At 42.3% G+C, this 24,728-nt stretch overlaps 1 protein-coding gene across 2 annotated transcripts; it reads left to right on the forward strand.

The window, feature by feature from the left end:
• The first annotated feature begins 1,282 nt into the window (after positions 1–1,282).
• Positions 1,283–16,824, forward strand: LOC127583441 (putative beta-lactamase-like 1). Of its 2 annotated transcripts, XM_052039458.1 has the most exons (7): positions 1,283–1,292; positions 5,299–5,440; positions 5,758–5,867; positions 7,590–7,747; positions 10,951–11,198; positions 12,024–12,129; positions 12,993–16,824. In XM_052039458.1, exons 2-7 carry the CDS (start codon positions 5,362–5,364, stop codon positions 13,963–13,965), a joined length of 1,674 nt encoding a protein of 557 aa, XP_051895418.1. In that variant the 5' UTR covers positions 1,283–1,292; positions 5,299–5,361; the 3' UTR covers positions 13,966–16,824. The 2 variants fall into 2 exon arrangements, with proteins under 2 accessions (XP_051895418.1, XP_051895416.1); XM_052039456.1 differs by lacking the exon at positions 1,283–1,292 and having other exon boundaries at positions 5,116–5,440.
• The last annotated feature ends 7,904 nt before the right edge of the window (positions 16,825–24,728 follow it).

Raw genomic sequence — 24,728 nt, forward strand, 5'->3', positions numbered from 1 at the left:
CTTACAACATAGGAGTTCATTCAGTCCATCAAGTCAATGCCAGCTCTCAGAACAATCTCATTTCCCCTCTAAGTTTCTCTACACTATTCTAACCACCTAGACTCGGGGAAATTTGCAGTGGTCAATTACCTTTCAACCTGCACATCTTCCGGCATGTGGGAGAAAACCAGTGCACCTGAGGGAACCCATGTTATCACAGGAAGAATGTGCAAGCTCTATACAGATAACACTGAAGGTCAGAATTGAACCTGGGTCACTGAAGCTGTGAAGCAGCAGCTCTATTAGCTGTACACTGTGTTAGTTACTTCATGTAGTCCCCATTGCACATAAATCAGCAGTAGGACAGAGTGTTCATCTGACTGCATGCTATTTGATGTGGCTTGAATTGAGGTTGACTTTTCCTCTAGGTACAAGACTGCTGTTTGATAACTTCCCAATATTCAATGTGATTGGGTGGGCGGATGGAAGGTGGAAGAGATGCATAACTTTGTCTGAGATTTTCTATCAGCACTTTCTTTCCACTACACACATCCCCTCACCTCCCAACTCCCCACCTCCCTCCCAAACCACCACCACCAAATATCATTCCACTATTGTCAACTTTGGCCTTTGCCCTACTGCATGTAAATGATGGTTAAGGACCAGGAGCGACACTGCCTCCATCCTATTGATGTAGTTGTCCAGGATGGGAAAGGTTCTATACAAGCAGAGGTCTGGCTGGAAGACTGTTAACTCCCAGTCTCAAAAATTTGTGCTGCATGGTTGCTGGACCTATTCAGATATCATTCAAATTTTAAAGGATTCATCCTTTGAAATGAGCCTGGCCATTCCCAATATTAGCGGGAGCCCTGCAGATCTTCTACCCCCAAACAGTGACAGACTCTGTCTGAAGAGTGGAGATTGACTCTCCGAATTCTAACTATTTTGGCCAACTCGCTTCCAGTTGTGATATAGCCCACAAAGGAAATATCTGTTTATAAAGAGAGGCTTTCATTATCTAAATTTGATGTAACTATTCGATCTGTGATCTGTTTTCACAACAGCTAATATCATTTTGCTAAAATAGTATGATTATCCTTACAGCATCTTTTTCTAATTGTGGTTCCAGTGATGTCCTGTTTTTACATAATGATTACAGAACCAAACAGACTTCATTTATTTTATCTAGGGACAGCTTACAAAGACAAGAAAGGAATATTGAACTTGTATCCAAGACGTTATTTTCCTGATTTGGCACTTCCTGTCAAATATAATTATCATTGAGACCTTTGAATGCTGCTGGATTACACAAGGTATGACTGTTTTTATCGATTTGGTGGGGCAGAATGGAATTGGGAATGGAGCGTCTCTTGATGGGCTGGGCTGTTGCATTTCTTGGAATGGGGACCAACTTGGAGTGAAAGCTAAATATTACCATGTAGTTAGCCAGAGGGCTTCTGACAAGTCCCCCACTCCCTGAGTTGTCAGTTTCACAGAGAAGGTCGTAGATTTCACAGGCAGTGGTTTCCCTGAAGATGATAGTATTTTTATGAGTCAGATAAAATATCCTTCCTAAAATTTAAGCTAATGCACGGTATGTGTGGCTGGATGTGACCAATCAACGGAAGCTGATATGCTACACAACGGTCAGAAAGACTCATTTCCTCTTTGGGTGTCTCCCAAGACAACATGACTCAAAAGAAGAGAAGCATGAAGATGAACCATCAATATCTGGTCTGGCGTTTCCTTTTTAAAAGATGGTTAAGTTGGAATTTGCTGTTTTTTAAATTGCACATCTGTTTTTAAATCTCACTGTGGTGTTTGTTTGTAGCCCTTTGGGTTTTTATCTATCCTTTTGGTAACTTTTTAACCTTCTCCCATAATATGCACTCTGTGTACGTCTGTGTTTTTTAGATCCTATTCTGACTCTTGTTCCACACGCACCTTGCTCTTTTCAGAAGACCACTGCCATTGGTCCCTTAGTTTTAAAATTTGCATGATCTATTTCAGGAAAAACCCTTGAAAGTAATTATGCAATATTTCAATTTTTGAAACATAATGTTATTGTAGTATGCCAACAGATTTGTATTGCATATTTGGTTAGGGAGTACTCTATGATTAGCCATTTGAATCCAGTATTAGGGAGTCACAGCCAAAATGCATGATTTCAGCAGAGTTCATAACAAAGCATTGGCATAATTACAGTAAACTGGTATTTTGGCGTTAGTTTACCTCCTGAGAGAAATCTACTCAGTCAAAAGTGAATTAAATGGGAGGATTAAAGACTTTGCTTCCCACTTGTAGATTTAAGACATAAACCCAGGGATTATGACGTCAGGAAAGGAGAAAATGAGTTGTCAGACCAGAGCACATTGGTAATTCGCCATGATCTGAAACTGTCAGAACCAATGCACTTACAACCTTTCATCACAAATATCCCAGGATTTAAACACTGAGGTGGGCATTTTATCGAAGGTATCTTTGCGTCATGCCACCATTGAGTAAAGCACGCCGTTGGGTGAGTTTCCTGTTGACAATAACGTGAAAAAAATGTGAAAAACAGTTATGGTACTTATACTCTGAGAAAAGGCACTGGTTGCCATTTTCTTTAAACATTTAATTTTGAGCAGTAAAGTTGTAGTTGCATTTTGATGAAGGCACTAAGTTGTAGAATTTCAAAGTAGTTGTAGGCGATAGGTTGAATGAAGAACTGATTGATGTTAAGGCTTATGAGCAATCATTTTTAAGTGCTTTCTGCCTAACGTTCATGAGTCATGTGCACATATTGTCCTGCTTTCCAGTACCAGCTCGTGTGCAGTTGGGTGTGGAGGGAAATTGAGTCTACGTGTTTTACAATGTGTGTTAAAGCCACCAACCTGTATAAGAGCCAAATGGTGGCAGATCTGACTGGATGCTTAGTTGCTTTTTTTAATCCAGTGTATACACTAGGTTTATTTATTGTGGCAATATTTGAAATACATTTTTAAGCACTTCTTGATTTACTTCATCTTGCCTTTGCTCAACAAGCTGCATTATGGACTTTCATCCTTCATTTTGACTTAATAATAAAAATAATTCTATGTGACAAAAATAACATTGCTACTAATTTTTAGCAGCAATTTTTGGCAAACATAAGCTGTTCATAAAACTTGGTCTCATGTATTGTGCACGTTGCTATTTTTGGAAATAGGTTTGGTGTAATCTGTTCTTCAAATCCATTCAGCGGAAGGTAACTGAATGGAGGATGGTTGTGATATTGAAGCTTTACAAAAAGTGCAGAGGAGGACAGGATTAATTGTCAGTTTAAAACATCTTTAGTTATCCAGATAGGTAAAAAGAACTGGGACCTTTCAATTTAGAGAACCATAAACATAGATATGATCTGATCAAAGTTTATAAAATGAGTTAAAAAGAAAATTCTTTCCTGGGTTGGTTTTGGGCCAGCATTTAATGTCCATCCCTAATTGCCACTAAATTTGATTAATTTCCTGGTCTGTTTTGGAAGACAGTGGAGAGATGTGTGTGGGCAGGACCAGGCAAAGGAAGCATATTTCCTTCCTTAAAGGACATAACTGAGTGACAAAAGGAATAGATTATATTCTAGTAACCAGTTGGTTTGAACTAAATAGATTGGGATGGATCAATGTTAAGTCTCAAGTCATGGAAGATCAGTACTGGGTGAGATGTCAAGAGGTGGTTCTCTATGAGAGACAGGGGGCCTCTGGTACCAGTTGGATCTCATGGTGGACACTGGGAGCTTGGCATGTTCCTTACTGGGACAGGTGGGTGCTGCATAATACAAATCAAGGAGAGGGTAATCTCCTGGTCTATGGGGGTTGAAGAGGAAATTTTCGTTTTGTTCCCTAATTCTTTGATTTTTTGACTCCCAGGAGGTCATGAAGCTTGGGTGGGATGGGGAAGGATATTATTGTGATGCACAAAATGTCACAATGCATGGGGCTGCTGGATGCAGGTGAATGAATGATAAACTGATACAGTGAAATAATATTTTCTACCTTCCTGAATAATGCCTAGATCCACAATGAAAATTACTAATTCTTATTTAAGTGATGAGAATTTCTGACTTTGTAATTGATGGCCCAAAATCTCAAAACACTGGGTGCAGACTGAAATTATCCTGTGATGGTGAGTGTACGACCACAGTGCAGCTCTTCAAAGGGAAGTCTGGTCAATCATTGCTTCTACCTCCTTCTGAAAGACCTCCAGCTAGAACTCGTACTGGAACTGTTCTTCTGATCAAGATCACTTGGTGCCATCTTCTGAGTTGCCCTGATAATAAAGTACGGTTCCTCATTACATTTGTTCACATGGGCATTCAGTACTAGATGTGACAATGGTAAAAATGTTTATAATTCAATGCAAAGAGTCTGGGTTTACAGTGCACTTCCAAAGTTGTGAAAAGCATTTAAAAAGTGTCAAAATTTAACATTTCTTGGGAGTATGATATAATCTCAGTACCCTTAAGTAACCTTTGGGGGTACCTTTGGACATCACCTTCACCCTTTTAGGTCAATTCCTGCAAGAATTGTGCCTTTATCTGCTTGGAGAGTTAGATATAACTGCAGCTCAAATCGAGACTGTTCCAATACACTCCCACTGAAACTGCTTTTTGTACGTCATATGTGAGGTCATTGGGTTCCAGTTTCCACAGACTGAATTGTGTGTGAAAACAGTAACACAAATCTTGACAATTAATTTAATGAAAACTTTTATTGACTTTTTCACTCACATTAAACCAGTGGCCTTGCTCAAAAGTTTTACTCATGGTTATTCTAAATGTTTATTTTTAATTGTCAACTTTTTGCAGTGTCCAATCTGTTTTGATGTTCTTTACCAGCTTTTCCAAGTCTGTAAGTTTGCCTGTGTGAAATCTTATTATCACTAGGCACACTAGAACTGCAGTCTCTCTTCACTGAATCTATGAGAAACATTCATTTCATGTACTAAAGAATTGATTGAAGCTGGTCAAATATGTGTATGTTTGTGCAGGATGAAGATTTGGCCTTTGTTATTGGTTCAGTGGCATGCCAGTGACGTGTAACAAATTGACCCATGCTACACTACAGGTTCTTTATTTCCATTACACTGCAATCTCTAGCCATCTTCGCTGGTTGCCCTGTTTTTGTAGGCAGGCTAAAGATAGCTTTGAATCTTTGAACCCATCAAGAGCATGAAATTCTCCAAAGCAAGTACTCTTCCAGATATGAAAATAGTGGGGACCTTTATCCTCTTTACATAGCAGTGGTTGGAGGAGGAAGCAATGGGATGTACATATATCTGTGTTATCCTTTTCAACAGTGTGCTGATGGGGAAGGTGTCAAGAAAGGCTTTGTATCGGATCTGAAGTGGCCTCATCTTGGAATGGCTTTCTTTGTAATTGTGTCCATCACCATGACGTGTTGCTTTGTATGGCAGTACAGACTTCCAAAGCAAGCCACAAGTAAGTGAAAGGAGGTTTGTCAACTACTGTACTTGGAAATAAAGCTTAGTATCATTAGTGCCATTCCATGCTGCTTATTTCCTGTGGACAATTGACACAAGTACTAACCAGCTATTTTCCCCGCTCGCCACTTCCAATTGCTCCTCTCACTACTTATAGTGCAACCTTCACTCTTAACCCGCAACTTGTACTGAGTTGAATGAAGTACTATCTTTGCTGTTCAGTAACAATGATGTTGTCTAGGTATGAGAGTCAGCCTCATGAATATTGTCTAAAAGTTAAATTTCTTTGTTGTGTTATTTTTCTGTCTCTTTCAGGTGAAGATATCTCATCTCATGAGGTTAAACCAGTCCAAATGTGCCCGAGGCATCCCAAACCTGTACCATTGGTACATCCCATACCCATTCTAAAAGAAGCTCTGGAAAAGGTTTGTAAGTAAATTAGCCAGGATTTAGTGCCTGTAAAGGTGTCAAAGCTGCTTGTGTTTATTGTTCTTATTCTTTGAAGTTGATGGCAATTTAGTGATTTTTTTACACACCTGCTGAGTTTAACATAGAACTCCTGAAGTTGCTGTCAATGATTCAATGTACTTTAACAGTGGGCACTAATGTTTTCAGCCTTCTCCCCCGAGTCCAGGGAAATCACACGAATCAACATGGATTTCAGGTGTTTACAAAATAACCCTGTGGAAAATCCTCTGAAAATCATCCGCTTTGTCATAAGAGATCTGAAAGAGCACTTTGTCACTACTCAGCCACAATTACTGCAGAGAAAACCATTTTGCCCTAAAATAGCACCTGATTCCATGTTTCTGTAGTGTAACTGAATATTTTAAAATATGTTGTGAAAGTTAAATGCTCTATTCCAATATTTCTGTTACTGCAATCAAGTACATTCAATCTGATTACTGTTTTGCAATCTGTATAATATTTAAAAAGTTAATTTAAAAAGTTAATTTAAAAAGTGAACTTCTAGCATTTTAATATTTCACGGAGGTATGACATTGTCACAAGCCCCTAAGAAATCAATATTGCACTTTCAGATTTTGCCTTCCCATCTCATTACCAGCTCCTACAAAAGTTGCACATTTATCTGCTTGCGTAATTGGATACAACTCAGTTTAAAAATCATAAGAAATTGCCATTTTAATGCACTATCACTGAAACTGCTTTTTGTATCTCATGTATGACTCTTTGGGTTCCATTTTCCAAAAACTGAATTGAGATATCTTAAAACAAATTTTAAAAAAACCTTTACATCCAACGTAACAGGAGTTTTGGCATTTAGACAACGGTGGTTCCATTCTCAACCGTTAGCAACAGCTAGTGAGATTTGGACCATTGTTTTTTTTGTGACTGGGTGAGATGTGGGAGACAAACTTTAATCTGGATTATGCAGATAAAAGCAAATACGAAAGGATTCAGTTTTTTGTTAGGTTAATGGAACTTTGTAGCAGATATAACATGAAAAGTCTGGAAAAGGCTGATAAATTAAAGGATTAGAGATTATTCATAAATTATTGTTTGAAACCATGTAGTTGGTGGAAAGCACACAAATATATTAGAAAGGATTTGCAGAAAAGCAACTCAGAAGAAAGAAGACTGCAGAATACACAAGTCTTTAAAATAATGAAATGTAAATACTTAGCAAGAATTTTGGCTAAATTCGTCTTTTGGAACTTGCATTAATATAGTGCCTTTCACTGCTTCAAGGCAGCCAATAAATGGACTGCAGGAAACATGAGCCAATTTGTGCACAGTAAACTCACACACACATCTCCCAGGAAAACCACACTGTGTGTATTTGGATAGTGCCGTGGGACCTTTTACAGTTTGATGTCTCGTCCAAAAGACTGCCAGTCCAACTGTGCCAATTCCCTCAATACTGCAATAGATTTTAAACTTTCATGCCAGAGTTGGGAGTGGGATTTGAACTCATGACCTTATGGCTTGGAGGCAAGAGTGCTGTCACCTTACCATGCTGACGTGGGACATGATATAAAACACAGAACCGCTATTATTTGTATATATTCAGTATTCCAAGTGCACAAAGTGCACCCATTCACTCAGGAGTTTTTGAGCCAAAATTATATTTCTCTGTCTTTAAATATTCATGAATAAGTTAGGTGTGTATTTCTGTCTTTATACAGATTGACTTCCTTTTGCGTCATCAAATACATCCAATGAGTCTGCCGTCCATTTCAGCTATTGTAGTATTTAATGACACTGTACTGTGGACTGGAAATTTTGGGAAAAAAAATATTTCAGATGAGTTTTCACCTCCGCCAAATGAATATACTGCTTACAGGTAACTTTACACTGCCTTCTTTCTGGCACATTGCACCAGTCTTTCTTTCTACGAGAGATGATTCAATTATTAATTCCACATTGCCTAATTAAACCACCCCATCTCATTAGTGTAACATGTAAAATATTTACAAGAGATTTTGTTACTTCATAAATCACAAGAGTGGTTTAGGTGAAGGTGGTCCATTCCTTGCTTTAGTCATCTTTAGAATGCTGACACTACCATCCTCCTTTTGAACACTGGCTGTTTTTAGACATAACCAGTGGGATAGTCAAAGCCATCCTTCACGACTACCTATTGCGGCTCTTAATTATTCCCTATGTAAAGGTGTATTGTGGTGTTTATGCTGAACTTGCCCTTCAGCACCTTGTGCCTGTCAAATCTATTACATGGCCTCCTGTATCTTAAATTATTACCTTGTGTTTATTTTCCCTGAAAGGCCATCCATTCAACTGTGATTCTCTCTCCACAGATGCTGCCTGATCAGCCAAGCATTTTCCAGCATTTTTTGTTCTTATTTGCATTCTCTGCATTGTTAATTATCTGATTTACAGCATTCTGGCTCGGACACGGTGCAGCTTCACATCTCTACAATGATCCTTTTATGCTATTTCATTTAAGCTTAAAGAGCCACCATCTCATTGTCATTGTGTTCTGCTCCGATTTGATTGTATCTATTTAAATTGCTTGGATTCAGCTGCTCCCCGTCTGCAACATCCCCTCCTCCCCACCCTCTACCCCCACTGGCTTCTTTTCCAAGTAGTCTACATATATTTTTTTAAAAATCTAATTATATTAAAATTCATTTGCATTTGGTGAAATTAAATCTTGTGAAGTTCCTGAGTGTGTTCTAGCTTGGCATTATCTAGTTTGGAGTGAAGCACCACATCCAGGTCATTCTGGTATACCTGAGATAGTCACAATGTAAATGCCTGAGGAACCTCACTACCTCCTCCCATTTCCATTCACCCACCCTCTGTTTCTACCTCTAGTACATGGTTATCTACAGTCACGTATTACTCTTAATTTATTTTCATCCTATGCAATTTGTGAGACCATGTCAGATGTGAAAGTCCTTTATCTTATTTCTATTCCTCTTCTACTTTTTGTGCTCCCACTGTGGCCGGGACCTCTTTTCCCCACTACAGTAGCTGCCTTCTCAGACTTGTGGGCTATGACACATGCAACGGAGCACATTTTATTCTTGTACATGATGCCATTTGCAGTGTTATCAATTAATGCCTATTATGCTAAGTGGTATATCATTATGTATCCTGCACGATAATTTATTGCTGATAAATGAAGATTCAAAGAATGAAATATTATAGTCATTATGAAAAATTATTATGTGGTGATACTTGGATGCTACACAGTCACAGACTGGTTACAATGCAGAGGAGGTTATTTAAGAGCAATCCAGTTAGTCCCACCCTTTTCCCAAAGACCTACAAATTCTTTCCTTTCAGTAATTTGTCCAACTCCTTTTTGAACACTGCAATTGAATCTGCCTTCACTACCAACTTCACATCAGAATCAGAGTTATTATCACTGACTTGTATGACGTGAAATTTGTCGTTTTATGACAGCAGTACAGAGCAAAGACATAAAAATTATTATAAATTACAAAAATAAGTAAATAGCGCAAAATGAATAATGAGGTCGTGTTCATGGGTTCGCGGATCGTTCAGAAATCTGATGGCGGAGGGGAAGAAGCTGTTTCTGAATCATTGAGTGTGGGTCTTCAGGCTCCTGTACCTCCTCCCCAATGGTCATAATGAGAAGAGGCATGTCCCAGATGTTGACGGTCCTTAGTGATGGATGCCACCTTCTTGATGCACTGCCTCTTGAAGATGACCTCGAGGAGGGGGAGGGTTGTGCCTGTGACGGCACTCTTTTCCCAATCACCTTTAATCTATGTCCCTGGTTCTTGACACACTCCCCCAATGGGAGCAGTTTCTCTCCATGTCTTTACCCTTCATGATTTTAAATTCCTCTGTAAGGTCTCCTATTAACCATCTCTGGTCCAAGGAGAACAACCACAGCTTCTCCAGCTTATGCATTCAAATAGTGTCCCTCATCCCTTGATTCATGGTTATAAATCTCTTTTGCACCCTTTCCAAAATCTTCACACCTTTCCCAAAGTATGGCACTCAGAACAGTATCCAGTTCTCCAGTTGTGGGTGAACCAGTGTTTTATAAAGTTTTGTCATGACTTCCTCGTTCTGTCCCTCTCTTTATAAAACCTAGGATCTTTTTTGTGTTTTTTTTGAACTACCTTCTCTAATTGCCCTGCCACTTTCAACAAACCATGTACTTATACCTCCAGATCTCTATGTTCTTTTGCCCTTTTAGATTTCTGGCCTCTGTGTATTGCCTCTTCTCATTATTCCTACCGAGATGTGTCACTTCCCATTTCTCAGTATTAAACTTCATCTGTCACCTACTGGCCTGTTTTAATAGCCTGTCTATATCTCCTTGAAGTCTACTACTATCTTCACCCACGATCCTCAAGTTTTGTGTCATCTGCTAATTTTTAAATTGTGCCATGTACACCCAGTTCCATAACATTAATATACATTAAAAAAAACAGTGGTCCTGTTACCAACCCCTGAGAATTATCTGTGCATGTATATCAACTCCATAAAGGAGCCTTTCATTACTACGTTATACTCCCACCTGAGAGTGCACATGGCGCCAGAGGTTTGAACGCAGTATCCGAGCTAAATGAAAGCTGGAGCATTTCCATCTGGATCCTTTCTGCTGGAAAATTATTTGGAATGATGGAGATGTAGAGAGTAATGATCAGCAGTCAGACAAAAAGCTGCCCTTTTAGTACATTGTATAAAAGTCATTTGGATATTGTGAGTTCCTTCAACCGTCAGAAATCACTTTGTCAATGATGCATTTGAACCATGATAAAAGACATACCCAAGTGCAGTAGATCATGTGCACAAGGGTGCAGATATCAACATTATTTCGTTGCTGGAAATCATCAGTTCCCTTCTGACCAAACTCAAAGCAGATTTTTTTCCTCCTTATTAGAAAAAAAAGTGGAGGGGGGGGAAAAGTCAAAGGTTGTTTTGACTACTTTTGTACATTTTCATTCTTAAAACAAGTAAATAGGATAATCGTTTTGTATTGGTAAATGTGAAATACTTCGCAGTACTGAATTTTGTGGTAATCCTAATCAATTTCCTTTTCAGGATTGCAAGCATTTCCAAGATATTCCCCACTATAATGCTGTATAAACTATGGGAGGAAGGAAAAATTGCATCTTTGGATGACCCACTAACAAAATATGTCAAAAACTTTACTGTTAAGAACCCATTGGGGAGCTCAAAACACTCAGAACAAAAATACGAAGCAGATGGCCTGGTATTTCTTGAGAGAGGGAGAGTTGCTACCAAAGTATCATCTGTGACATTGAAGAGAATGGCCAGTCAGCTATCAGGTGAGACAGAAACCAGTTCAAACTAAATATGCATTGAACTGAGACTGATATTGTCCAGTTAATAATTTTAGAAAGTTAGTCTGTCAGTGTCCAGAACAAGAGTTAAGATTACATAAGACAAAGTTGAGCAAAATGTATGCCTAAGGTGACTATCAGCTGATTTTCCACCCCTGCACATGCAGATTTGTACAAGCCAGTCATATACATTGGAAAATTTGGGCTTGGGGGGCCTGTAAGTCGCAGAATTCATTCCTGTGAATGGAGAGAAACTATATCACAAAACATAACACTTTGTAACCACCATCTGCTTATGCCAACCCACAAACCTCATAGCTAATCTCCATATTTCCTTATGACATGGAAGGATTCTATTCAGCCCACTGAGTCCATGCTGGATCTCAGAGCACTCTAATTTCCCCGTGATCTATTCTCTACACATTCCCATCCTACCTACATAGGGTCAAGTTACATTGGCCTATTAACCTACCAGTTAGCATGCCTTTGGGATGTAGGAGCAAACCGGAGCACCTAGGGGAAGCCCACACAGTCACAAGGAGAACATGCATACTTCATAGATGGCATCGAAGGTCAGGATCGAACCTGGGTCTCTGGAGCTGCGAGGTAGCAGCTCTACTAGCTGTGTCACTTCACTGCCCAACCCAATGAGTTGCTTTACCTGCTGGCTTTTCACATTCTCCCTAGACTCTGTCATACTTTAGTATACACTGGGGCTTTAATGGTTTTTGGTTTGTGATTGCAGCAAGCCTCTGTAAGTGCGGTCTTTTGTTGCAGAACTCTTGAAATGTTGTCTGAAATGATTTGCAGGGTTACCCAGGCGACTCAGGTCAACAAGTCTGCTGTGGGAAGGGAATACTGAGATGGCACTGAATCTCCTGCGAGATGATTTACTCATTGCGGATCCTGGTACAAGGTGTGAGTTCAGCTTTTATGTCTTCTGCCAATGCTGACAGACTGTAACATGAAACTTCTGTCTTAAAGAATTGTTGATCTAGTTCTCCCGCGATTTGTAGTTTAAATTTACATGCAATGAACCATCAATTCCCAGTGAAATGTTTCAATATTTAATTGATATAAATAATCAGATGAAATCTTACCTAAGGCCTTAACCCACCTTAAACAAAATGATGGTAAGTCATCTCATTCCGATAGTTCATGAGGACAATTTAATGGGGCTTTTATGGCAAGCAGGAGAAAAAATGACTGAAAATATATTTGCTTGGTATTGTACTGCCATTGTAACTAATCCACAGGGTTCCAGCATGAGTACACTGATGGTTAAATATTTAATGAGATGAAGCAGGTCTTATATTTCTATAGCATCTTAAATAGGAGTTAATGCTAACTTAATGGATTTATGTTGCAACTAACTCACAATTAAGAAAAATTAGGTAAAAGTAGTTCTTTCCAGTTATCAGTGAAACTAATCCTTTTTATCTTAATCATTTGGCACTTATCAGCTATCATTCCCCATAATGTGCAAGAACACATTTTGAAGTAACTGTGAAATGCTGTGAGGTCACACCTGCTGTCAGAGCCTCAGGGTCAGTGGGAGCAGAACGATGCACAATTGTTTATTCACCAGGTCCAATTTTCCAACCTGACATTGAAAGCTAGGCTCTGCTGTCAACATGTGCAGGCTTCAATGCTACTATCCCCATTTAAACTGGGTGTGTGACATTGTTCCATTTAATGCATTTATGGAAGGAAGGGTATGCACACAGTCAGTATAAGAGGTGGTAAAATGACTGATCATTATTATTCTGTCTTCCTTAGATGCCATTACAGCAATTTAGCATTCTCCCTCCTGGCTCATGTTCTAGCCAATAAGGTTGTTGGATCAGACTACCAGCGCTGGATTACTGAGAATATCTTGGCTAAAATAGGAATGGAGCACACTGGATTTGAATTCACCCCATCAGTCCGTGCTCAGTTATCCGTTGGTGTTTACAGCAATGGTAAACCAGCTCAGCTCTATGATCTGGGTTGGTACCGGCCCTCTGGCCAAATGTATTCAACTGCTGCTGACCTGGCCAAACTGTGCATGGTGTTACTGGGAGCTGTTCACAAGCACATTCTGGAGGCTGAAACATTAAAAGTGATGCTTACACCAGTGTTCAGGTGTTCGGAGGATTACTTTGCCAGCAAAACAGGAACACCTTGGGAAATCAATGAACAACTTGGTTATGATGTAATCAAAAAAGACGGCGACCTGGATGGTTACTCGGCTACATTCTCCCTGGTTCCTCACCTCAAAATAGGATTTATTATTTTAATGGCGGGTTCCCGACCCCAAGAGGAGGACTTGACTGCAGGAGTGTATAATTATCTAATCCCAGCGATGGAGTCTGCATTTCGGCAAAGCAACAGGATTCTGCTTCCACCTCCCGAATCCAAGCCGTATGTTGGCTATTATACATTTTCAAATTTGACCTTTTATGAGATAAAGAAAGACAAGAGAGGAGTTTTAGTGATGCAACAGTTTGGCCCTCACATTGAAACGTTGATACCCGAGAAATATAGGACTATCAAGCTGTGTTATCTAGAAGAAAGGGTATTTCAAATTGTATTTGAGAAAGAATACCCATGTGTCCTGAAATTCAACACGGCTTCTGTGTCACTTGAAGCTCAAGATGGACAGCTGTTTAATTTTTTTCCATTCAATAATAAAGGCCTATCTACTGGTTTTGATGCTCCAGGTCTGAACACGTATAATATCGTCAGAATAAGTCGCAAACCAAGATTTTGAGAACTTTCAGCAGATTATAGAATCTATTTTAGGTGCTTTTGAAAAGTCATCTTATTTATAGAATTAGCAGCATGAACTCTGAATAAGAAAAGGCATATCAAACCTTCTCTATTATCACTCTACCATGGCTGCCACATCTGTTGTTCCCTGACTTTAACTGCTAGGAACTTCCTGGGAGCTGCTTCCTGACGTGACCTCCGGTGACTTTTAGTGGTGAAACAGAGGGAATTGGCGGAAACTTTTTCTTTGCTCTTCCCTCAAAAGTAATCAGACAGAGCTTTGTAATACTCAACAATCTTTCTCAACAGTCAAATCAGTCTGATTGCTTATAAATGTCAGTATTAACTGGTCCTGAAGACTCATCGCTCTTCCAATGAGCATAATTTTTCTTTCTATGCGTGTCTTTTAATGTTATTTTGTTTTGAAGGGTAAGTAAGACTTTATTTGCTGCTGCTTGTGGTGTATATTTGGTTAAGTAACAATCAAATCCATTCCCCTTTTAATGATGAGCACATCTGATTGTATATATCAGATTAGAAGTAATTTTCTTCAGTACTGTATGGACAGTTGGCTGTTGGTTCCTTGAGACTGAGTGGTGACAGTGGGTGGACGGGCTCCCTCTGGGAGAGAGTAAGTGGTTGGCAGCTGGGGAGTGGAGGAAGACCAGGGGTGGGGGGTAGAATGTAGAAGGAAAGGAAGGAGGTTAGAGTGAAGGGACAGGCCAGGGAACTGAGAGGGAGGGGAGATTGGGGAAAACATTTTGAGAAGGAGAAGGGGGGGAGGTGAGGGCAGGTAGGGAAATTAAGCAAAGGGGCAGTGGACCACAGAGGGGCATTTCCGTGGGTGGGGGCCTGAGGAAGAGAATAGGTGTGTGAGTTTGTGTGTGTGTTTCCACATATATGGGATATGTCAATAGCAGAGCCTTTCCTCTGATTGTCTTGGACCAAGACCTTGCCCTCTTGCACAATGGCCACCCCACATTGAAAGAACGCATGCACAGCCATTGCTCGCTCCTTAGAAGTGGAGTGGAAGCAAGTCACCCTCAGCCTCGGGGCACTGCCGAAGACAAAGCTGCACAGTAATATTTTGGGCCAGAGAAGTTTATTGTCCACTGATTTAGCCTATCCTTAAACCTCCCAACAGATTGCTGTGATCCTGTGATGGATTGCCCTGATTCTTCGTTTCTAATTGGAATTTCCTCATTGTTTTTAAAACCTTCCACAGATTTCTGTTCAGTCTATGGGTAACTTCCTATGCTGCTTCTCTCTTCACACTGCAAGATGACTTCTTTCCACCGCAGTTAAATTACTGGACTAGAAGCCATACTTCTGGATTATTAATCACAGAATCAAAGATCCAAAAACATGAGTTCAAATCCCACCATAGCAGCTGGGGAATTTAAATAAGAGAAATTAAATAAGCCTAGAATAGGGAAAAGAAACTAGTTTCTGTAACAGTACCACTGGATTGCTAAAAAATCCATCTAGTACATAATATCCCTCAGGGAAGGAAATCTGTCACCCTCAACTAGTCTGGTCTTTATGCGACTCCAGGCCAACCAATGTAAAGGAGTGTTAACTGCCTCCTTAGTTCAGGGGCAAATAAGGAGCATTGTAAATGTTGGCACATTCATGAATTTGAGAAAAAAACAAATTGATGTCAACTTAAATTGATGTTTTCTTAAATTATTTTGGTATGTTTAACTTTGTGTTCTCTAATCCTTACATTTTCTATCTCAAAGATGTTGTCTATGGATCCTAATACTTCACATCTCTAAAAAGACTAAGTCCTTATCAAGTCTTGCTTCTCCTCTGTGTAGACAATCTTTTCTCATAAACCAATGATGGTCTCACAGATTTTTTTTCAAATAATTATGTGTTTTCCGTGGTATGGAGATAAAAGCTTTTGATTTTAACCTATTCCTGGTACATGAACATCAATGGCAAGGCCAATAATTTCTTATTATTCATGCCTTTATTATGAAATCCCAGCCTGATAAAATTATACCCGTCTAGCCGAACATTTTATTTACTTTCTAAACTGCTTGTGAATACTGAACTGGCAATTTTAATGAGTTGAATGAAAGAATTCATTTATTTATAAAATATCTCTTGCATCCCTGGGACCTTCGAAAGTACAGCTCAACACAGCACCGCGGCATCAAACTCCAGAATCCCAGGTTCAAGCCTAACCTTTCGTGTGGGGTTTGCGTGATCTCCCCGTGACCACATGGATTTTCTCCGGCTGCTCAGATTTCCTCCCACATTCCAAGGTGTGTGGGTTGGTAGGTTAATTGGCCACTGTAAGTGGTCCCTCAAGTAAGTGGATGGTAGAATCTGGGGGAAGCTGATGGGAATGTGGGTAAAATTAGTGGGGGAATGGGATAGTACTGTGAGCTGGCATAGACTCGATGGGCCGAATGATTTCCTTCCATGTTATAAGGAAATATGGAAAACCATGTTGAGCAATGTTATCTTTTCAAAGTCACTTACATAGAAGTTATAAACAACAGCAGGTCCGACACCAATCCAATTACATAACTCAATGCATGCCACCACTCTGCCCTCCACCTTTCAGCTATGTACTAATCTTGCCTGACAATTTACCGGTGAACCCATGGGCTTGTAACTTGTTGGTTTTGTGGAGTGCTGCCTAATAGTTGCGGGTAAAGAATGTAACACCTGGCAAAGAGTGAATTACAACTCCATTCACCTCTCATAGCAGTTCCAAATTGTTGAGTGTCATTCTTTTGCTAAGTGCCATATCTTGCACAGTATTCTCTGCTGATTTAAAATTCCTGCTGGATATCTTTATGTATTCCTTGCAAACTGAGGGATTATGCTGAAAAATAAGTGTGTTAAAAACTAGTCAGGGGGATCTGGTGAAACATTGTTTTGAATTTCACAGTTGACGTTGTTCAGGATGAGCTATAATTATGGATGAGTAGCCAGAATGGGAATGCCCTTGGTGAAGACCCAGATGTTGATTTCATGCCATTTTGATGGGGACAGAAATCATTTGAGACACTGACGTTTAACATTAATGCATTAGTTAATGTTTGTAGTGCCGTGCAGATTTATCAGTGAAAAAAATTGATTAAAACTTGTGATCAAATGGATGCAACTGTCAAAGTGAGTGTCACTGCAACTGTGTAAATGGATTAGTGGGAGTCGGTGATAATGGCCCAGAGAACATATGGCCCTGTGATCTCAGCAATTACTTGAAATTGTGCCTGGTAATGACCTAACCAGGGTAGGTGCAGTTAGGAGGTGTTCACCTAATTGTAATGTTCTTGGCAAGTACTCTACCGTGTTATTACGGGCCTCTTCCTTCCCTGGAGGCATATACTCAGTTGAAAGGGGACTAATAGATAAATACATGGTTGGAATTTGTTTCCTGAAGCTCCAGATGACAGGCCTCTGTGGATCTGCTAAATCTGCCCTGTTTCCATCGAGGCTCAGGGCAGTAAAAGTCCAAACACCAGAATATCCTGACATGAGCCAAACCCCTCTTGACAATCTTGGCTGTGCATAGGGTGGTCATAAAGATCTTGCTGCGTTAATTCAGAGATTATATTGGGAGCTGGCTTACTTAGTCCTACCCCAATTGTTGGCCCTTCTGGGGGCTACACCCCAAAATATTGAGGGAAACCAGTAACAAAACTTTCTCTGCACCTTCCCAAACCATGATCTCCAGCATTTAGAACGATAAGGGAGCAGCCATGTACTAACACCACCTTCTGCACATTTCCCTCCCAGTCACTCAACCTTGTCTTTAATATGCAGGAAAACTCCAATAATCCACTCGCTATGGCTTTAAGGTTATGGGTGGGAGGTTCAGGGGAGATGTCAGGGGGAGGTTTTTCACCCAGAGAGTGGTTGGTGCACGGAATGCACTGCCTGGGGTGGTGGTGGAGGCAGATACATTGGATAGGTTCAAGAGCTTGTTGGATAGGCATATGGAGAAGTGTGGGATGGGGGGATATGCGGGAGGAAGGGGTTAGGTAGTGTGAGGGTGGTTTGATGGACGGCACGACATGGTGGGCCGAAGGGCCTGTTTTGTGCTGTGTGGTTCTATGGTTCTATGGTTATGGTTCTATTTGGAAATCCTTTTAGTTCAGCATCTGGCTCACCAAATGCTCATTTTCCACTCACCACTCCCTGGTTCCTGCTCCCCCCCCCCCACCCCTCTCCATCCACTCACCAGCCCCTGGTTCCTGTACTCGCTACTCACTGGGACCCTGCATCCTGCCCTCCTCCTCCCCTCACTGGGGCCCTTGCTCCTGGGCTCCCTCTAAACTTACCTGGTTCACTAGAAAATTTATTATTATACTGTGTAATATCTTTAAAAAAGGTGAATTAAACATGTGTTGTGAAAATACTAGAAATAACATCCAGTAATCCAGAAAGTCTGCCAGTTCAGCAGGACTGTATGTTGCTGTTCCCTCATCATTGTTGGGTCCAAATGCCAGAACTCACTACCCAAGCAGATTGCACCAGTTCAAGATGGTGGGAAAGATGGTTCAAGATGGCAGCATGGTAGTGTAGCGGTTAGCGTAATGTTATTACAGCGCCAGTGGCCCGGGTTCAATTCCCACCACTGTCTGTAAAGAGTTTGTACGTTCTCCCTGTGACTGCATGGGTTTCCTTCAGGTGATCCTGTTTCCTCCCGCATTCCAAAGACGTACAGGTTAGGAGCTGTGGGCATGCATTGTTGGCGCCGGAAGAGTGGCGACACTTGCGGGCTTCCCAGAACATTCTCAGTAACGCAAAAGGACACATTTCACTGTGTGTTTCGATGTACATGTGACTAATAAATAAATATCTTAAAAATATCTTAAATATTTTAAATTAGGGCAAAAAATTCTGGCCTTGTTAACAATGCCATAAAGCAATTTTTTTTTTAAATTGCCGATTATTTCTTTAGAAATGAGAATATGACGAAAAACAAATATATACTGAAGGTGAAACAGCTATTCATGAAAAGAAATAGGATGAACTTGTTAAGCCACTTAGTCTTAGTTTGGTAGTGAAGTTTTGGAGCCTATTTAAACAAAATATTAGTAAACACTTAGACAAATGCTAATCAAGGTCAATTAACACTGAATTCTGAGGAGCTGGTTATGCATACTGAAGAAATCACAAGATGTACAGGCAAAGGGAATATAGTGCAAGTGGTACATTTGATTTTTCAAAATATTGGATAAGATAGCACAGAGAAAATTGCCAAAAATTAAGGGCCATGAAATTCATGGCAGAATAAACTTAATCTTCTTGCAAGCAAGAATTGTACACAGATGTGTGGGTTACAAGAGCAGAACAGCATCAGTACCTTCCTGCTCCAGTAAAACCAAATGGCCCATCACATCTGTAACTGATTAATGATCTTGTAACCAAATGTGGTTACCAGGAAGGTACAGATACTGTTGGACTACTGGTATCCAGGGGCTGGAGAACACAGACACCTGAACCATGGGGAAAAAGAAGCAAATGAGCACTGATGTCTGACCACTGGAACCAGGGGAGGGGGAGCACTGATGCTGCTTTCAGAGTTGTGCTCAGTTTCTGCTAATGCACCAACAATGACTGGAACTGCAACACAATCAGGTACCTGGGTGCTGGGCTGTCATGGACAGATTTTTCTACATCAGTAGGTTAATGGAATGATTGAAGAAGGATTCTGAACAGTCTGATCTGCTGCATTCATAATTCCATACTGCAGGAGACTGTGCAGGTTTTTCAAGCCCTTGAATAAAAGCAAATGCCTTTTTAAAAATGAAAATTAAATCCACTTCCACTGCCTGGCTAAGCAATGTGCATCAGATCATAGTTGCTCAGTAAAAGGGATTTTTCTCCTGTCCCCTCCCCCCGGTTCATTTGCAATTGAACTATGTCTGTCCTCTGGTTACTAAATCTCTGACCACTAGAATGGTTTCTCCCCTATTTTCTTGAATTTCAAGATCTGATAAACAATTTATGTTAGTGCATCCTCCCTTAACTATGTTGTAACATAATAATTTAAAGAGCTACATGATTAATTGGATGTGCCCCATGCACTCTTATACTCTTCAGCCAGTAGATGGTACTATTTGTTTAAAAAATATCCCTTTTCCACCTTGTGGCTGCCTATGGAAACTCTAAATTTCATCATCTCCTTACAACAACCATGAACACCACGGCTCAATCATTGATTTACCCTGTGCCAACAATGCTTGTGTATGTGCACATTAGCAGGGCAGCCTGCAAGTCAGTGCAAACCAAAATAGCAAAGATGAGGGAAATCTGAAACGAAAATGCTGGAAACACACAGCAGGCCAAGTGACAACTGTGGAAAAAGGAAAACAGTCAATATTTAAGCTTAATGACCTTTCAAAATGAAACATTGACCCTGTTTCTCTCTCCACGGATGTTATCTGAGCTGCTGAATAGTTCCAGCATTTTCAGTTTTTATTCTAAGTCATTAACAACTCCTTCATTGAAGCCTAATGAGCACGGGCTTTTCCCTAAACATCCTGAAGTCAAAGGTCCTCTATCAACCTGCAGCTACCCCTGACAGTGTGATCCACAAGAAGAACTTGGAAGAAGTGCATCATTTCCCCTGTCACTTAAAGTACAGGCACCCATGGCAAAATTCACCACCATTTCCACTACACCCGCACAGCCTTTGGTTGTTTGAGGAAAGCAATGTTCATCAGGGTCATGGTTCAGTGATTCCCACCTTCCTGCATGGAGGACCTACAACAGTCACCTCAAAACACTGGCGTACTACAGCCAACCCTTCATCCACAAAATCCTCTGAATCCCATTGGCAGGAATAGGCTAACAATGCCAGTGTCACCTCCCAGATCAACATACCCAACCACCTCAGCACCCTCAGCCAGCTCACACTACCTGTTTACCTGACCCCAGACTCCCAAAACAAGTTCTGTGCTTTATTGTGGCAACAGATTTCCTGGAGGAGAAATACTTCAAGGACATTTTCGAAGTCTTCATGGGAAAAATGTACGGAACCCACAGACTCCTTGGCCATGTCTTCAAAATAAAGAAGCATTGGATTTCTTCACGGGAGGCATGCAGAGGTTCGGAGCAAGCAGTGGAATGGGGCAACCAAATAACCCATCCAAGATATTGCGGATACCACCTCAAAACCCAAAGAGTGGAAGCAAATCGGCCCTGACCTCGAGAGACTGCTTGGGAAGAGGAGGCTGCCCGTGGGGTGTTGTTTGTTTCTGGAGCAATGTGTGAGCTTTCCTACGTGCACCGAGTACTGCTACTTTTTTTCGCCATGACAAAGCTCAGGTTTAAGTCCATAAACTTACAGAACCACCTTCAACAGCCGAGTAATGAAAAAGGCAGAAACTTTCCAAAGCCAGTAATGATTAAACGCTGAAGATATTTAAATTGTCCGTGTTTAGAATGCCCCTGATTAGAATGTACCTTTTCCCGCTATCCGGGCAAAAAAAAAAACATGTGTAATAATTCCACATTGCAGAAAAGCTTTTACGGTCTATTTTATAAATACCGGGAGGCAATCTCTCAACAATCGTCATCTATTTCAAATGTACACAAATCAACACTGTGAATTTCAATTCCTCCGTCTTTTCACTGCCTATAAAACCGAGCGCTGGATTCTAGTGGGATTCGTAAAATGTCTTGTAAAAATTCTTCGAGGATTTTGGAGGGGTGGGGTGGGGGGGGGGAGCGGAGAGAAGAAATATATTCCAAAGTTCTCTCTCCTGGAACAATGCGACAGGTTTCTATTATGGTGGTGAGTGTGTCCATTCTAGGGAGAAATTGAGGGGAACCTTGCGGAGTCCCTGACACACCTTGAATGTTAATCTATTTTGAGCTTTGTATCGTACGCACTGCAAATATCCTCGCAAATATAGGCATTTTGATATTCCCATCATCCACTTCAATGTGCATACCTGTGGAAATTCTGTCCTGTTGACGCCTATTTAACAGTATGTTGTTTTTATATAAAGGCGCGGATGTAGAAAATATCCCACAGGGAGCTATTGTTTGATTAACGAGGACTTATTATGACAACTTTTGTTTCTTCCTACCCAAGATGATGAAGTGGGGAAACAACAAACGCACTCCCCTCGCTACCCAGGTTTGAAAGCTTCAACTGCAGGAAAGGAGTCAAACCTAACGCAATCACTTCTGACTGGATTTTTGCCTAAAATGTATTTATGACGGGAATGGTGGCGACTGGCTATTTTTAAATCGAGGATTTAAAGACGATATGAGCATGAATCCAGCACAGATTGCTAATTCTATTCTCTGATTGCTGGGTATAATGACAAGCTGGAGAGCGTCTGTAGTTGTATATAATCTAAACATTTGGTTTCAATGCAGAGCATACTAACTTCCGTATCCCTACACATTCAGATTTTCTGTAACTTTAACACTTGACTTAATTTACCATATACACTTGCTGCGTGCACTAATTGGCTTGCATTCCCAATGGACTTGATTTCGTACAGCCGACGCGTTCGGTTGCCTAAACGCTTTGCACGTGGTTTCTTTTCGCGATACTCTCAATTTCCTGTGGCCGACACTGTTGGCTGGTTTTCCACGGTCTGTGGAGACTTACTCCTGCTGCTTGCAGGATTACCTTTCACGGTGTCATTTTTGGTAACACTTCACATTACCCTAAATACATTAGGTTCCATCACATTGTTGAGCTTTGATGAAAGGTAGCGCCGAGATTCCAAAAATTTACACTCATGTTTTTTTTCATATTTTTTATATAGAATGTAATATGAATGCACCGAAAGTATTCTATTCTTAGATAGGTTCCACGTTTACCAAACTCCGCGGAGAATCCAAGTGAATATTTGCAGAACCAAAAGTAATTTGTAATTTTTTAAAAAACCAAATAATTCTAAAAGCTTCATGGTTCTAATTTTGCAACTAATTGTAATTGCAAGTTACATTTTAAACCATTTATTAAAATGTTGACAAAAAAGTATTAAGTAACTTGTTACATTTTATGCAACGTATTTACCCGAGGTTTTACATTAAAAAAAGATATTGTTATATTTTTCACGACAAGCTCACTCTCAAAGTCAGCATTTGCGAAAAAAAAGTTTGCAATGGTTTGCAAAATGTTTCGCTCTCTAGCATCTTTTTTTCTGTGTGTTATGTTTAAAAAAGTTGGAGAAACATGATAATATTTATCCCGCACGGTAACGCGACGAATGATCTGGCAAATCACTGATGGTCAAGCGAGATAACAAAATCTCACGCTATAAAACAGAACAATGCCCCCGGGAAGGCGATGAAAAGCAGAGATGGGCGAGGGACTGTCACAGACCCTCGGCTCGGGCTTCGCAGACTCGCAGCGCCTCTCATCTCTTTCCCGCCGCGTCCTATTGAGAGAGTCAGGCTCGGAGGGAGCGCGTCGCCGCCTCTGCTGCTGATAATGGATTAAGCAGAACGCACACGGGCTCGGTGGGAGTTAGTTCACTGCTCCCCACCTCCTCAACAAACAAGGAGCGAGGGATCGGAGGCATGTGAGAAATTCCTACCCCACCTCCTCTCTCTCTCCCCCCTCTCTCTCTCCCCCATCTCTTCCCCCCCTCCCCTCTCTCCCTCCCCTCCTCTCTCTCTCTCCCCCTCCCCCCTCTCTCCCCCCTCCCCCCTCCCCCCTCCCTCCCCCCCCCTCCCCTCCCCCCCTCCCCTCCCCCCCCTCCCCTCCTCCCTCCCCCCCCCTCTCCCCCTCCCTCCCCCCTCTCCCCCTCCCCTCCTCTCCCCCTCCCCCCTCTCCCCCTCCCCCCCTCTCCCCCCTCCCTCCCTCTCCCCTCTCCCCCCTCCCCCCCTCCCCCTCCCCCCTCCCTCTCCCCCCCTCCCTCTCTCCCCCCCTCTCTCCCCCCCCTCTCTCCCCCTCCTCTCTCCCTCCCCTCCCCTCCTCTCCCCCTCCCCCCTCCCTCCCCCCTCCCTCCCCCCTCCCCTCCCCCCTCTCCCCCTCCCCTCCCCTCTCCCCCCCCTCCCCCTCCCTCTCCCCCTCCCCCCTCCCCCTCCCTCCCTCTCCCCCCCTCCCCCTCCCTCCCTCTCCCCCCTCCCCCTCCCTCCCTCCCTCTCCCCCCTCCCCCTCCCTCCCTCCCTCCCTCTCCCCCTCCCTCCCTCTCCCCCTCCCTCCCTCTCCCCCCTCCCCCTCCCTCCCTCTCCCCCCCTCCCCCTCCCTCTCCCCCCTCCCCCTCCCCCCTCCCCCCTCCCTCCCTCTCCCCCCTCCCCCTCCCTCCCTCTCCCCCCTCCCCCTCCCTCCCTCTCCCCCTCCCCCTCCCTCCCCCTCCCCCCTCCCCCTCCCTCCCTCTCCCCCCCCCTCCCTCTCCCCCCTCCCCCTCCCTCCCTCTCCCCCCTCCCCCTCCCTCCCTCTCCCCCCCTCCCCCTCCCTCCTCCCCTCTCCCTCCCCCCCTCTCCCCCCTCCCTCCCCCCCTCTCCCCCTCCCTCCCCCCCTCTCCCCCTCTCCCTCCTCCCCCCCTCTCCCTCCTCCCCCCCTCTCCCCTCCCTCCCCCTCCCCCTCCCTCCCTCCCTCTCCCTCCCCCTCCCCCTCCCCCCCTCCCCTCTCTCCCCCCCTCCCCTCTCCCCTCTCCCCCCCTCCCTCTCTCCCCCCCCTCCCTCTCTCCCCCCCCTCCCTCTCTCCCCCCCCTCCCTCTCTCCCCCCCCCTCTCTCTCCCCCCCCCTCTCTCTCCCCCCCTCTCTCTCTCTCTCAGGAGTGGAGCACTCCTGTCGTCCGGATGGTCAGGTTATTGGGAT

Source organism: Pristis pectinata, chromosome 26 (genome assembly GCF_009764475.1).
Source record: "Pristis pectinata isolate sPriPec2 chromosome 26, sPriPec2.1.pri, whole genome shotgun sequence".
Lineage (NCBI taxonomy): Eukaryota > Metazoa > Chordata > Chondrichthyes > Rhinopristiformes > Pristidae > Pristis > Pristis pectinata.

Bases quoted from the DNA above. Each gene is read 5' to 3' on its own strand.
- LOC127583441 (XM_052039456.1), top strand. From the start codon at position 5,266: ATGTACATATATCTGTGTTATCCTTTTCAACAGTGTGCTGATGGGGAA. The intron at 11,199-12,023 runs GTGAGACAGAAA...AATGATTTGCAG, and splicing joins AATGGCCAGTCAGCTATCAG to GGTTACCCAGGCGACTCAGG. The intron at 12,130-12,992 runs GTGTGAGTTCAG...TGTCTTCCTTAG, and splicing joins ATTGCGGATCCTGGTACAAG to ATGCCATTACAGCAATTTAG.